The sequence below is a fragment of the Ranitomeya imitator genome, chromosome 1, assembly GCF_032444005.1.
Source record: "Ranitomeya imitator isolate aRanImi1 chromosome 1, aRanImi1.pri, whole genome shotgun sequence".
Taxonomy (NCBI): domain Eukaryota; kingdom Metazoa; phylum Chordata; class Amphibia; order Anura; family Dendrobatidae; genus Ranitomeya; species Ranitomeya imitator.
The window spans coordinates 1,162,043,594-1,162,057,197 of NC_091282.1; the positions used below are offsets into that span (position 1 = coordinate 1,162,043,594).

Consider the following 13,604-nt stretch of genomic DNA (forward strand, 5'->3'; position numbering starts at 1 on the left):
TAGTACAAAAAAAATACGGTATGTGTTTTTTTTTCATAAACAGCACCACTCCTGTTGATTGGGCTTTGCCTGGTGTTACAGCTTATCCCGATGCAAGTGAATGGTGTTGAGTTGTACAAGCAGACAACAAAAGAAGCAATATTTCTATTTTCAAGGGCAAAAGTAACATATCCATTTTTAACCAGGACAAACCCTTCACAGAGTTGTTCCCAACAACTCATGATGTTCATAAGTAAGGGTGCAGTGCGCACCAGAAATGCGTTAATGTTCCAGTCTATGGACTACGCATGGATGTAATGATGTTTTAACAGTGCACCAATAAAATTGAATATTTTATCTGTTGAGCTGCATATTCTTCTCTACTTATAACGATTGTTATTGTCCCTGGCAGCACCGCTCTTCCGTGCTCCAAAAGAATATAGGCAACAACGTTAAGTTGGCTTCATTCCTTCCTTTTTTTTTTTTTGCATACAGACTCCTAAAAATAATTTTGAATTCCTCTGCACTAACGATGGGAGGAGCATACATGGTCTGTCCCTAATCTAGAAACTGACAGGACATGCTGGGAGTTGTAGTTTTCCAACAGTTGGAGAACCAAGGGTGTGAAATAGTTGAGTAAACTTTACATACCTTTTTTACCAAGCTGGAAATGCTCATTCTCAAACAATTCTTCGGATAAAAAAAATGAAAAAAAAAAACAATTATTGGCACTATAAAAATGCAATGAAATTGCTGTAAAAGACTACTACATTTTGCGTGACAGATTACAACCAGGAGCACAGCTGTGATATGTGAAGAAATAGACACTATATCTTCCTCACTTAAGCACATGGGGTTATCTACTGTTCCATCCTCCTAATTGTTTGTTTTCCAGTTGGGCGCAGTCAAAGCACCGCTGTAAAGCTAATAGACGGACAAAAAAGGAGAAGGAGGAGAACGCAGCTGGAGATCTCCTCACCAAGCACAATGTGCGTTAAAACATATTTCTTCACATATCACAGCCGTGCCTCCAGGCGCCAACTCATGTATGTGTAATACAGCTGATGTCAGTTGAGACACAGGTCTCAGAAGCTGTGTATCTTCTGTGTCTGCAGCCAGTCCTGACACGTGACTAGGACAGGCTACAGTTTGAAAGATATCAGAGACTCCATTTTATCTTATTCTTGGAGAATCCCTTTAAAGTGTAAAGGTACCTTCACACATAACGATATCGTTAACGATATCGTTGCTTTTTGTGACGTAGCAACGATATCGTTAAGGAAATCGTTATGTGTGACAGCGACCAACGATCAGGCCCCTGCTGGGAGATCGTTGGTCGCTGAGGAAAGTCCAGAACTTTATTTCGTCGCTGGACTCCCTGCAGACATCGCTGGATCGGCGTGTGTGACACCGATCCAGTGATGTCTTCACTGGTAACCAGGGTAAACATCGGGTTACTAAGCGCAGGGCCGCACTTAGTAACCCGATGTTTACCCTGGTTACCAGCGTAAAAGTAAAAAAAAACAAACACTACATACTTACCTACCGCTGTCTGTCCCCGGCGCTCTGCTTCTCTGCACTCCTCCTGCACTGGCTGTGAGCGTCGGTCAGCCGGAAAGCAGAGCGGTGACGTCACCGCTCTGCTTTCCGGCCGCTGTGCTCACAGCCAGTGCAGGAGGAGTGCAGAGAAGGCTCAGTTTTGCATATAGAGAGCTGTAATGCTTCTGAATTTATTACTGAATTGATAGTTTTATAAATCTATAACACAGAAGCTTCCCGTCAAATGTAAGTAGCCAGAATAATTTTTAGTATAACTCTACATCTGTGAACAGCAGGGGATTTTTCACTCTGAAATAGGAAAAGAGAGCCACGAGTCCGATAATGATGCACTTTAAAGTAAATCAACACAATGTTATTACAATAGAAATTAAATGATGCTCATAATCTGCCTCGACTGAAATGTCTGCAGATTAGCAGAAAAAGTAATTCAAGTAAACATGGCATCATTAATATCAAGTCAATTAAAACCAACTACCACAACAAATGAATGGTACATAATGCCCACCTACCTGGGGGGACTGGGGTGGAGTCATCCACGCCGAGCTGCCCCGTATTAAGGCTCAGTTCACTGAAAAATTCCCTCTGTAGAAAAAAGTATAAATCATTAGGCAAGTTTCATATCAGTAATTCAATATTTCTTAAAACAACAAAGTACTTCACAGAACTGTATTAGGGTATGTTCACCTACCGTCTTTTTGTGCAAGGTTTTTTCAGTACTTTCTCTAAGTAAAAATGCTGTATTTTACAGAATTAAATTTTTTTGTTCTTTATTTTGTGATTTTTAAAAAAAAATATTTTTTACAATTTCAAAAACTTTTTTTTATTTTTACTTTTTTACTATTAACTTTCCATTGATTGATCGCTGATCTAGGCATTAGATCTGTGCATTGCACATAGCGAGGGGGCATGTTAGTCCTGCACTGAGCAGGGGTGATGCTGCTGGTTCAGTCACCGCTCTGAGTATACAGAGCAGCTGGTGTAACCGCGTCCCCGGCCCTGACGGACACTGGCTCTACATTGAGGAAGGCTATTAGTCAGGGCTGAGGACACGATTACAGTTGACTCTCTGTTTATACAGAGCGGTGACTGAACTGGTGCCGCCCTGTGACTGAAACCGAATGCTGGGGGGAATAAAGTTAATTTTCTCCACACTGCATTCGGCCTCGTGCAGGCACCAGGCAGCTTAATAACACTGTTAACCTGCAGACTAACCCCTTATCTGCAGGTTAACAGCATTATTTCTGGTGACAGGTTCCCTTTAATATAGCAGAAAAATGTACCAATAAAAATTATCTCTGGAGACAGAGTTATTTTACAGGTAGCGTCCTCCCCAGAGCATGGAAGAGGTCACTTATACAAAGTCATAAAAGTTGGTTTATCCACAACAAGACACCTGATATGTGACAGACAGGTAGCACTCATCAGCAGTCTATAACCTGTATGCCCATATTAATAGTTTTCATAGGTCAAATGTGACAGATTCCGTTTAACTCCTTCTCGACTGATGATGTTGCAGCGCCCCAGAGACCTGGTCGTTGCAGTATAGCGCTCTGCCAGTAAGGGGAGCAGCGGTACGTCTGATGGCACTAAGGAGTTCTCCTGACCAGGTATCACTAGAACACATTACACTTCACACTCCGGCCACTAGGGGGAGAAAAAGGCTTTATTTATTGGGCCACTCCTCACACTGGTAAAACTAGGGGCTGGGGAGGAAGTTAGTCAGAAGCTGACTGGGTTGGAACCAGGCAACATCCCGTGGCAGGGGGTGTTGCAGGGAGAAGGCACAGGGGGGCCCCTGTCGGGCGTGGGAACCTAGCAGGTGCCTAGCGAACAGAACGTAACGGAACCGCGCCTGCACACCCTGCGGCGGTATCCTAAGAAAGACACGAAGGGAAGGATATTGTGGAAACGTGTAAACGAGATCAGCACAAAGGAGAGCCAGTAAGAGTCGTGCCGAGAGAGGAAGGCGACATCTTACTGAGGCGCGTAGTCGGTGGCCGGATCACCGTAGGAGTAACTGACTTCAGGCCTTACTTCAAATTCCGCTGGACAGTTGATTATAGGTTGGCTGTCTACCTTCTACACCTACGAAGACATAGGGGGCAACATTGGGAGAGGGGCGTCTCTAGGGTCCCGGAAGACCTCCAAGCCTTCCCGTCAAATGGGTGGCGTCCTAGCCATAACAAATCTGGGGGACGTTAGAAACTAGTAACATCTGGAACCAAAGAACGAGAGAGAGAGAAAGCTGTAGAGAACGAACGAACGAGAACAGCAGTTGTGAGGACTATTCCGAATGCTCAGCAGGGTAGGACTACAACACACAGGCGCTATTGGTAGGCAACGATTTCCATCTGCGAAGGAACCTCTGGATGTGCCCATCGGACCGGCCGGTCTCTGATAGCCTGGTTGAACGTGCTCTGGACTGAGGATATTGAAGCCTTCAGTAAAGAGGTAAAGAGACTGCAACCTTGTGTCCTCGTTATAATAATAAATAATAATAATAATAATAATAATTTTATTTATATAGCGCCAACATATTCCGCAGCGCTTTACAAATTATAGAGGGGACTTGTACAGACAATAGACATTACAGCATAACAGAAATACAGTTCAAAACAGATACCAGGAGGAGTGAGGGCCCTGCTCGCAAGCTTACAAACTATGGGGAAAAGGGGAGACACGAGAGGTGGATGGTAACAATTGCTTTAGTTATTCGGACCAGCTATGGTGTAAGGCTCAGGTGTTCATGTAAAGCTGCATGAACCAGTTACCTGCCTAAGTATGTAGCAGTACAGACACAGAGGGCTAATACTGCATAAAGTGTATGAGAACATGATGCGAGGAACCTTTTTTTTTTTTTTTTTTTTTTTTATTATAAATAGGCCACACAGGGATCGTTAGGTTAATGCATTGAGGCGGTAGGCCAGTCTGAACAAATGAGTTTTTAGGGCACGCTTAAAACTGTGGGGATTGGGGATTAATCGTATTAACCTAGGTAGTGCATTCCAAAGAATCGGCGCAGCACGTGTAAAGTCTTGGAGACGGGAGTGGGAGGTTCTGATTATTGAGGATGCTAACCTGAGGTCATTAGCGGAGCGGAGGGCACGGGTAGGGTGGTAGACTCGTTATTGCCTGCACCTCACACCATCACCATCTACCTTACTGGGAAGCCCTGGGGACACACTTCACCTGTGGGAAGGTATACCATCCAGCTGCCATTCCATCACCCCAGTGGACCCCAAAGCAGCGTCGGTCACCCTGACCGAACACCACAGATGGCGTCACGAACCCCTGACAGACTGTACCATCACCTATATTGGACGCCCCTTAGCAGGGTCACGACCGGGTCCAGCCACCGTGACAACCGCATAACCGAGCAGAAAGGACCGGTACCGAGTGACTTGTGGCCCCGTGTCTGGGGGCGCTCCAATGTTTATTTGCATCATTGACCATGTTCCTGCCTTTGATGCAGGCTCCGGCGCTGAGCTGTCAATCACTGGCTGCGGAATTTAAAACACTGGTCAGAAGCGCGTCACAAGTTGCGCCCATCGGCAATTCTGTCAGTGGTTATGGGGCTCCAATGGGTTGTCATGAAAGCCATGAGCCTGCAGAAGACCCTCATGCCTGTCATAATGATATGTGAACGTCGATCCGTGACTGGGGTTCATAGGAGATCGTAATTTTTGCTATACATAGCAGGGCTGAAGCCTTGTTATATACAGCACAAGCAAATGGACGATTGCTGCTTCAAGTCTCCAAAGGGGACTATTAAACACAGTAAAATGTCGAAAAAAAGTAAAAAAAAAATTAAATAAAAAAATAAAAAACACAAGCTCAAATCATCCCCTTATTCCCTCAAAAAAAATAAAACAAAAAAATAAACATTTAGTATCGCTGCGTTCAGAAATGTACGATCTATCAAAACATAAAGTAAACTAATCCGATCCGTAAATGGCGTAAAAAAAAAAAAAAAAACGGCAGAATTACAGGGTTTTTTGTTGCCTCAATATTGCAATAATATGTAATAATGGACGATCAAAACATCGTATGTACCCCAAAGTGGTATCAATAAAAAAGTCAGCACGGGGCGCAAAAAAATAAGCCCTCGCCCAGCTCTAGATCCCGAAAATTAAAACAATATAGTTCTCAGAAAATGGCGACAAATGCAAAAACTTGCATTTTTTTTTTTAACATTTAAATAAAAAAATAAATAAACTATACATGTTTGGTAACTGCATACTCGTACAGACCTGGGGAATCATAATGCCAGGTCCGTTTTGCCATTACCATATAGTGAACACGGTAATTAGTAAATACCCCAGAAAAAAATTGCAATTGCCCCCTTTTTTGCAATTTCAGCAAACTTGGATTTTTTTTTCCCATTTTCCAGATCACTATATGATAAAATCAATGGTGTCATTCAAAAAGCACAACTCGGCCTGCAAAAAATCAAGCCTTCATACAGCCATATTGACAGAGAAATAAAAAAAAAGTTACCGTATGGCTCTTACAAGAAGAGAAGGAAAAAAGAAAGCGGAAAATCACCTGATGTTGAAGGAAAATACTGCAAAACCTGTGTTGTGTAATATTCTTGAGTGGATGACAGAGGTTGAGCCACATGGGTGAAATCACTCACTGTGGATTTGTGGGGCAGATTCCGTACTGCAAGTCCAGTAAAATTGGAGGGAAAATCTTACTGCCATGTGAGGGCTCCAATGAGGCCCACTATGGCTCCATCACTCAAGGGCCCAAATGAACCTGAACCCTGCTGAAGGCATTAAAAGGTGGATTTTTGGGTATGTTTAAGAAACATGAATATTTCCTTGGACGCCATCATATAACATAGAAATAAGCAGTCAAAAGTGAGTTGAGTGGATTACAGAATTACAGGGGGGGTCCTGTTGGAAATATTTACCCCCTTAACCCCAAGGGTGGTTTGCACGTTAATGACCGGGCCAATTTTTACAATTCTGACCACTGTCCCTTTATCTACTATACTGCATAATTTGAAAACACAAAAGCGCACAGAGAGGTAAAAAAATACTCTGTTGTAAAAAAAGTCACAGTAAATAAGCAAGTGCTAGTCAAAAAATGAAAAAATACAGGGTATTTAGTTAATACGTTTTTTTTGCAAAAAAAGTATGTTAAGCTGCTCCACCAAAAAAAACGTATTAACTAAATACCCTGTATTTTTTTCATTTTTTGACTAGCACTTGCTTATTTACTGTGACTTTTTTACAACAGAGTATTTTTTTACCTCTCTGTGCGCTTTTGTGTCTTCAAGTTCTTTGGTGGTGTGAACAGGTTTCTACAGACTTGTTCACTGTGCAAGTAGCCCGTGTGTTTTTGGTTTTATAATTGTTCTCTTGTTTCTACAAGACTGGGGAGTCCATCACTCCTCTGTGGGTCCTTTGCATTGTAGCTGTTCCATCTTGCAAGTTCTACATGGATATTTTCTCTCTGAACCCTGTTCATACAGGTACTATACAGATGATCAGGTTTTTAAATACATCAGATAGGGATTATATACATTAGATAGGACTGCTCTATTATGGGTATACCTTGGCGATTGGTGAAGCAGCTTAACATACTTTTTTTGCAAAAAAACGTATTAACTAAATACCCTGTATTTTTTCATTTTTTGACTAGCACTTGATTATTTACTGTGACTTTTTTACAACAGAGTATTTTTTGACCTCTCTGTGCGCTTTTGTGTCTTCAAGTTCTTTGGTGGTGTGAACAGGTTTCTACAGACTTGTTCACTGTGCAAGTAGCCCATGTGTTTTTGGTTTTATACTGTATAATTGTCTAAGGGTCACTTCCGTCTTTCTGCCTGTCCCGGATATTCATTGGTCGCGGCCTCTGTCTGTCATGGAATCCAAGTCACTGACTGGTCGTGGCAAAACGTCCACGACCATTGGCACAACCAATCAGCGACGGGCGCAGTCCGGCGGCAACATGGCCGCTCCTTCCTCCCTGCAGTCAGTGCCCGCTCTGTACTCCCCTCCAGTCAGCTCTCACACAGGGTTAATGGCAGTGCTTATGGACCCCGTTATGGCGCGGTGTAACGCACCCCATTAACTCTGCTATTAACCCTGTGTGACCAACTTTTTTTTTACTATTGAGGCTGCCTATGCAGCCTCAATAGTAAAAAGATCTAATGTTAAAAATAATTAAAAAAATAAAAAATCATCATATACTCACATTCTGGCGCCTTTCCTGCTCCTCGCGACGCTCCGGTAACCGCTCCATGCAAGCGGCAGGTTCCGGTGGCAAGGATGGTATGCGACAAGGACCTGCCATGACGTCACGGTCATGTGACCGCGACGTCATCACAGGTCCTGCGAGAAAGACCTACCATGATGTCATGGTCATGTGACCGCGACATCATCACAGGTCCTGCGCCCATACCAACCCTGGGACTGGAAGCTGCAACGTGCACCGCACACAGGGCCAGGACGTCAACGGAGGGTGAGTATATGTTTATTTTTTATTTTAAGTCTGTATACTACATGGCTCTGTGCTGTATACTCAGTCTCTGTGCAATATACTACGTGGCTGGGCAATATACTACGTGGCTGGGCAATATACTACGAGGCTGGGCAATATACTACGTGGCTGGGCAATATACTACATGGCTCTGTGCTGTATACTCTGTCGCTGTGCAATATACTACGTGGCTGGGCAATAGGCTTGAGCGAAACGGATCGTACAAATTCAAAAGTCGCCGACTTTTGGCAAAGTCGGGTTTCATGAAACCCGACCCTAGTGTGGGATCGGCCATGCGGTCGGCGATCTTCATGCCAAAGTCGCGTTTGGCGCCATTTTTTCAGCCAATGAAGGAGCGTGGGCAGAGTGATGACATAGGTCTTAGGGTCGTGCACGCCTATCGCCATCTTGTCGCTTGTGCGCTGTAGCGATTTGCAATGTGTAACACCAGCTTTTCTGTTGAGAGAGAGAGAGAGAAAAGATTTCCCATTGACTTTGCATTGGCTTTTGTGTTTCGGTCGATCCCCGATTTTTCGCCATAATCGGCCGATTTCACTCGACTCGACTTTTGAGATAGTCAGGTTTCACGAAACCCGACTCCAGGGCCGGCTCCAGGTTTTCGAGGGCCCCGGGCGAAAGAGTCTCAATGGGCCCCCCTTTAACACATACCCCGATTTATGATGCACAGATACGGCAGAGAAATGTATAGTACAATGCCAGATTTCACTTCTTACATGAGTGACAGCTATTGTAAATTCTGCAGTGTATATATACAGGACAGGAGGAGTGGTACTGTGCAGTGTATATATACAGGAGGAAAGGTGCTGTGCAGTGTATATATACAGGAGAGGTGCTGTGCAGTGTATATATACAGGAGGAAAGGTGCTGTGCAGTGTATATATACAGGGGGAGAGGTGCTGTGCAGTGTATATATACAGGAGGAGTGGTACTGTGCAGTGTATATATATACAGGAGGAGCGGTACTGTGCAGTGTATATATACAGGAGAGGTGCTATGCAGTGTCGTGAGCAGGGCGTTGTTGTATCAGAAAATCTTTTCTATTTTGAGTTTTTCTATGAAACAAAGACTTTTCTACATCAACAACGTTGTTTGGTTTTGCGGCCCCGACAGATCTGTACTACAAAGTAACAGGCGGCTCGGGTATTAATGAGGGACCTGATGCTGAATCCTTTCCACAAACCCTAATGACCCAATTAGTGCCCCATCATTAGAAGCTCATTAAACGCCTCCCTGTCCCAAGCAGTCATGTACAGTATGGGGGGATCCTGCAGCCCACCCCCTGACTGCTCCATACCATACACTGCCCTCTGTCGCGCTCACTATTATCCTGTGCATTTCTCCTTCATCGTTACCCCATGTTACACTTGTCACCCCCCCACTACAGAATAGCAGGGCAGCCAATGTCACCCCCTCCCGGACCCTAATGGCAGCAGGACATGTCTGCTCCTCTATTGGGTTGGAACCTGATTTAATCAAGGAATAATGTGGATTTGTTGCCGGTGGCTGCAGGGGAAGGGTTAAGTGATGCCATGTCCTTGGTGGGAGCAGTGGCAGCTGCTGGGACCTGGACAGACACAACCAATGTTGCTGTGACTGCACAGTGTGACCTGGAGGAGAGAAGCTGAGACTCCGGAGCAGAAATCACCCACATGCCAGCACTGGGCAGAGTCCCTCCAGTCACCAGCCTGGGGCCACGGGGCCCCAACCTACAGCCCACAGCTCAGATTTATCCATGGCAGCAGCTCCACTTCCTCCTGGCATCTGGTTAAGCCCATTTATGCGGGTCGGATTGTTATCTTTAAGGTTTAGCAATAACCTTCATACAGATGGGAAGGGGTTAAGCTTCTTCCTACCCCACTGGTGCAGGTTCGGGTGGGGCATGCATGTATTCTGGGGTTCTGGGTGAGCTGGGCGGCTGCAGGTTGCAGGCTGCACCCCACCAGCTGTCCTCCAGACATCACCCACATTTTTAGGGAGCGGAGACAGACAGCAGCAGACTGAGCCACAAGTCCATCTGCAACCACTGCTGGATACCATAGTACTCACTCAGGCACGGGTAGGAGCTCCGGAATCTGCCTGATAAGTTCAGCACTGCAGTCAGCCAGGGGCAGAGGTCAGAGCAGGAGAATGTGCGCTCTCCGCCCATAAACAATGTCACACTGGCTGCCTTCTCTTAACCCCTATGTGTGCCTGCCTGGCTGCACTGACTGAGTGAGAAGATGCTTGTGTCGGAGCTGGCACATAGGGGTTAAGAGAACGCAGCCAGCAGTGACTTTGTGGGCGGAGAGAGCATGTTCTCCTGCTCTGCTCTCCCAGCTGTATCTATGACAGCGTGAGTGGGCCCCCCTCTTTTCCCAGGGCCCCGGCACTTGCCCAGGTGCTGACGCCGGCCCTGCCCGACTCGACCCTAAAAAACTAAAAGTCGCTCAACCCTACTGGGCAATATACTACGTGGCTGGGCAATATACTACATGGCTGGGCAATACACTACGTGGCTGGGCAATATACTACGTGGACATGCATATTGTAGAATACCCGATGCGTTAGAATCGGGCCACCATCTAGTAATTAATAAATAACTATTCCCTTAGGTCTACTTTACATCAGCACAATTTTTGAAAGACTTTCTTTTTTTTTTACTAGGAAGTTGTAATGGTTAAAAGTTGACCAGCAATTTCTCATCTTTACAACAAAATTTTACAAAACCATTTTTTTGGGACCACATCACATTTGAAGAGACATTTGTGAGGGGCCTATACCCAAATTTGAACCATTCTAAAAACTGCACTCCTCAAGGTACTTAAAACCACATTCAAGAACTTCATTAACCCTTCAGGTGCTTCACAAGAATTAATAGAATGTTGAAGAAAAAAAATAAACATTTAACTTTTTTTTAGCAAAAATTTTACTTTTGGACCACCAGGTGCTTCACGGAAGTTTAAACCGTTGATCCGTGAAAATAATTTAAAAACAAATCATTTTTTTTCCACAAAAATTTTCTTTTAGGCTCAATTTTTTTTTTTCAAGACAGTAACAGGAGAAAATGCACCATACAATTTGTTGTGCAATTTCACCTGGGTATAACGATACGCAATATGTGGTGGAAAACTTCTGTTTGGTTGCACGGCATGGCTCAGAAAAAAAAAAAATTTGAGTAACGTTTTCGCAACGCAGATTTTTATGTAATATTCTGTGGGTGTCATGTCGAGTTTGGAGAGCCCCTGATGTGCATAAAAAGTGGAAACCCCCACAAGTGACCCCATTTTGGAAACTAGACCCCTCTAGGAATTTATCTACATGTGTGGTGAGCACCTTAAATCCACAGGTGTTTCACAGAATCTTACAATGCTGATCTGTAAAAATGAAAAAATATATATTTTTTTCATACAAAAATGTTGTTTTAGTCCCAAATAATTTAATTTCACAAGGATAGCAGGAGAAAATGGACCCCAAAATTTGTTGTGCAATTTCTCCTGAGTACACAGATACCCCATATGTGGTCGAAAACTACTTTTGAGGCACACTGCAAAGCTGAGAAGGGAAAAAGCGCCATACTACAGTACAGATTTTGCTTGACTGGTTTTAGGGTGCCATGTCACATTGGCAGAGCCAACAAAATGCCAGAACAGCAGAACCCCCATATGTGACCCCATTTTGCAAACTGCATCTCTCAATGAATTCACTTAAGGTTGCAGTGATCATAAGGACAAAACAGGTGTCACAAAATACTATTGGGCAGTGAAGAAAAAATATACCGTAATTAGATTTTCACCACCAAAATTGTGTTTTGGCCCCAGATTTTACAATTTCACACTGGTAAATGGGTAAAAATGGAACCAAAATTGGTCCCACAATTTCTGCTGAATATAGAAATACCCTATATGTGGCTGTACAATACTGCTTAGCAACATGGCGAGACCCGTGAGGGACGGAGAGCTATTTGCCTCCTGAAGCGCAGATTTTCCGAGACGTTTTTGCAGATTATTCTAAAATAGTTTGCAGACTCCATATACAGAGCCCGTAAGTGCTAGAAGAGCAGACTCCCCCCTCAACTGACCCCATTTTGGAAATTATATCCCTTTGGAAATTTACCTACAGGGGTACTGCAGATTTTGATTCCATGGATGTTTTCCAGAAACAAGCAGCAAAGGATGCTGCTGTGTGAAAATTGCAAACTGTTGTTGTAGTGACCAGTAAAAGCTGCAGTGTCCAGCACATCATAGTGTCCAGCACATCGTAGTGTCCAGTACACTATAGCGCCCAGTATGTTGCAGCGCCCAGCACGCTGTGGTGCCCAGCACATGCTTCTGGAAACAAACACCCATAAATTAGGGTGGCTGTCACAGCTACAGAAATGCCAAACATGTGGACACTACATGTGGTTTAAACACACTTTGGGGCTCAAAAGGAAGGCGGACATTTGGATTTGGGAGCGTAGAATTTTTTGGATTTTTTTTTTTTTTTTTTTTGGAGGGGGGGGGGGGGGGTGCAAAGAACTTTTCCAGAGCCTTTGTACAAACAGTAATGTGGAGGCCCCCTATATTTCCGTTAACAGATGATGAACCTGAGTGGGGACTTGCTTTTTTTGTGGATTGATTTGAGGCTCTAGTTGGGAACATTTTACATAATATTTGGGATCATATTTATGCTGCGCTCTATGCTGAGCACTTACTTTGGCGTTTCCATCTAAATCTCCGAGTGACATCATTCAGATGAAATCCACAAGAGAGCCATTTACTATAATGAGGCAGCAGAGTTACTCTGGACTGCATCTGGCCTCTGCTCAATGGTGTCCTTTTCACAGGTACACAAAACTGTGTGAGACTGCGCTTTTACGCACGCCTAAAAAGACAGACACTGCCGGATCATAGGTCAGATGGCATACACAGTGTCTCCATCTGCCTCATTTCAGGGAATCTTCTATCAGACGTTCCGTCTGAATAACGTATTTCAGAGATTTACACGGAAACCCGGATGTAAGTGCTTAACCCCTTTACCCCCAAGGGTGGTTTGCACGTTAATGACCGGGCCAATTTTTACAATTCTGACCACTGTCCCTTTATGAGGTTATAACTCTGGAACGCTTCAACGGATCCCAGTGATTCTGACATTGTTTTCTAGTGACATATTGTACTTCATGATAGTGGTAAAAATTCTTTGATAGTACCTGCGTTTATTTGTGAAAAAAATGGAAATTTGGCGAAAATTTCACAATTTTCCAACTTTGAATTTTTATGCAATTAAATCACAGAGATGTGTCACACAAAATCTAATATATAAAGCTGAATGTGTGTATGTGTGTGTGTGTGTGTGTGTGTGTGTGTGTGTGTGTGTGTGTGTGTGTGTGTGTATGTATGTTTGTCCGGGATTGGCATCTGCACCGTCGCAGCTACAGCCACAAAATTTTGCATGGTCACACGTCTGGACCCCGAGAGCGTCATAGGCTATGTTGTGAGGCGAAATTTTAACCCCGCGCGTTCCAATTCACCAAACAATTTTGCCCCTATCTACATAATGGGGAAAAAAGTGAAAGGACAAGTGTTGGAGGCGTGGCA

General features: G+C 44.1%; 1 protein-coding gene across 2 annotated transcripts in view; it reads right to left on the bottom strand.

Annotated features, from left to right (window-relative positions):
- TBC1D19 (TBC1 domain family member 19) overlaps window positions 1–13,604 on the bottom strand; it is a 271,020-nt gene that overhangs the window by 146,568 nt on the left and 110,848 nt on the right. For both annotated transcript variants that reach the window (XM_069744638.1, XM_069744639.1), the window contains exons 9-10: window positions 2,049–2,121; window positions 631–669 (exon numbers count right to left, since the gene is read on the bottom strand). In XM_069744638.1, the coding sequence (XP_069600739.1) occupies window positions 631–669; window positions 2,049–2,121 (112 nt within the window). The remainder of the gene's footprint in view (window positions 1–630; window positions 670–2,048; window positions 2,122–13,604) is intronic.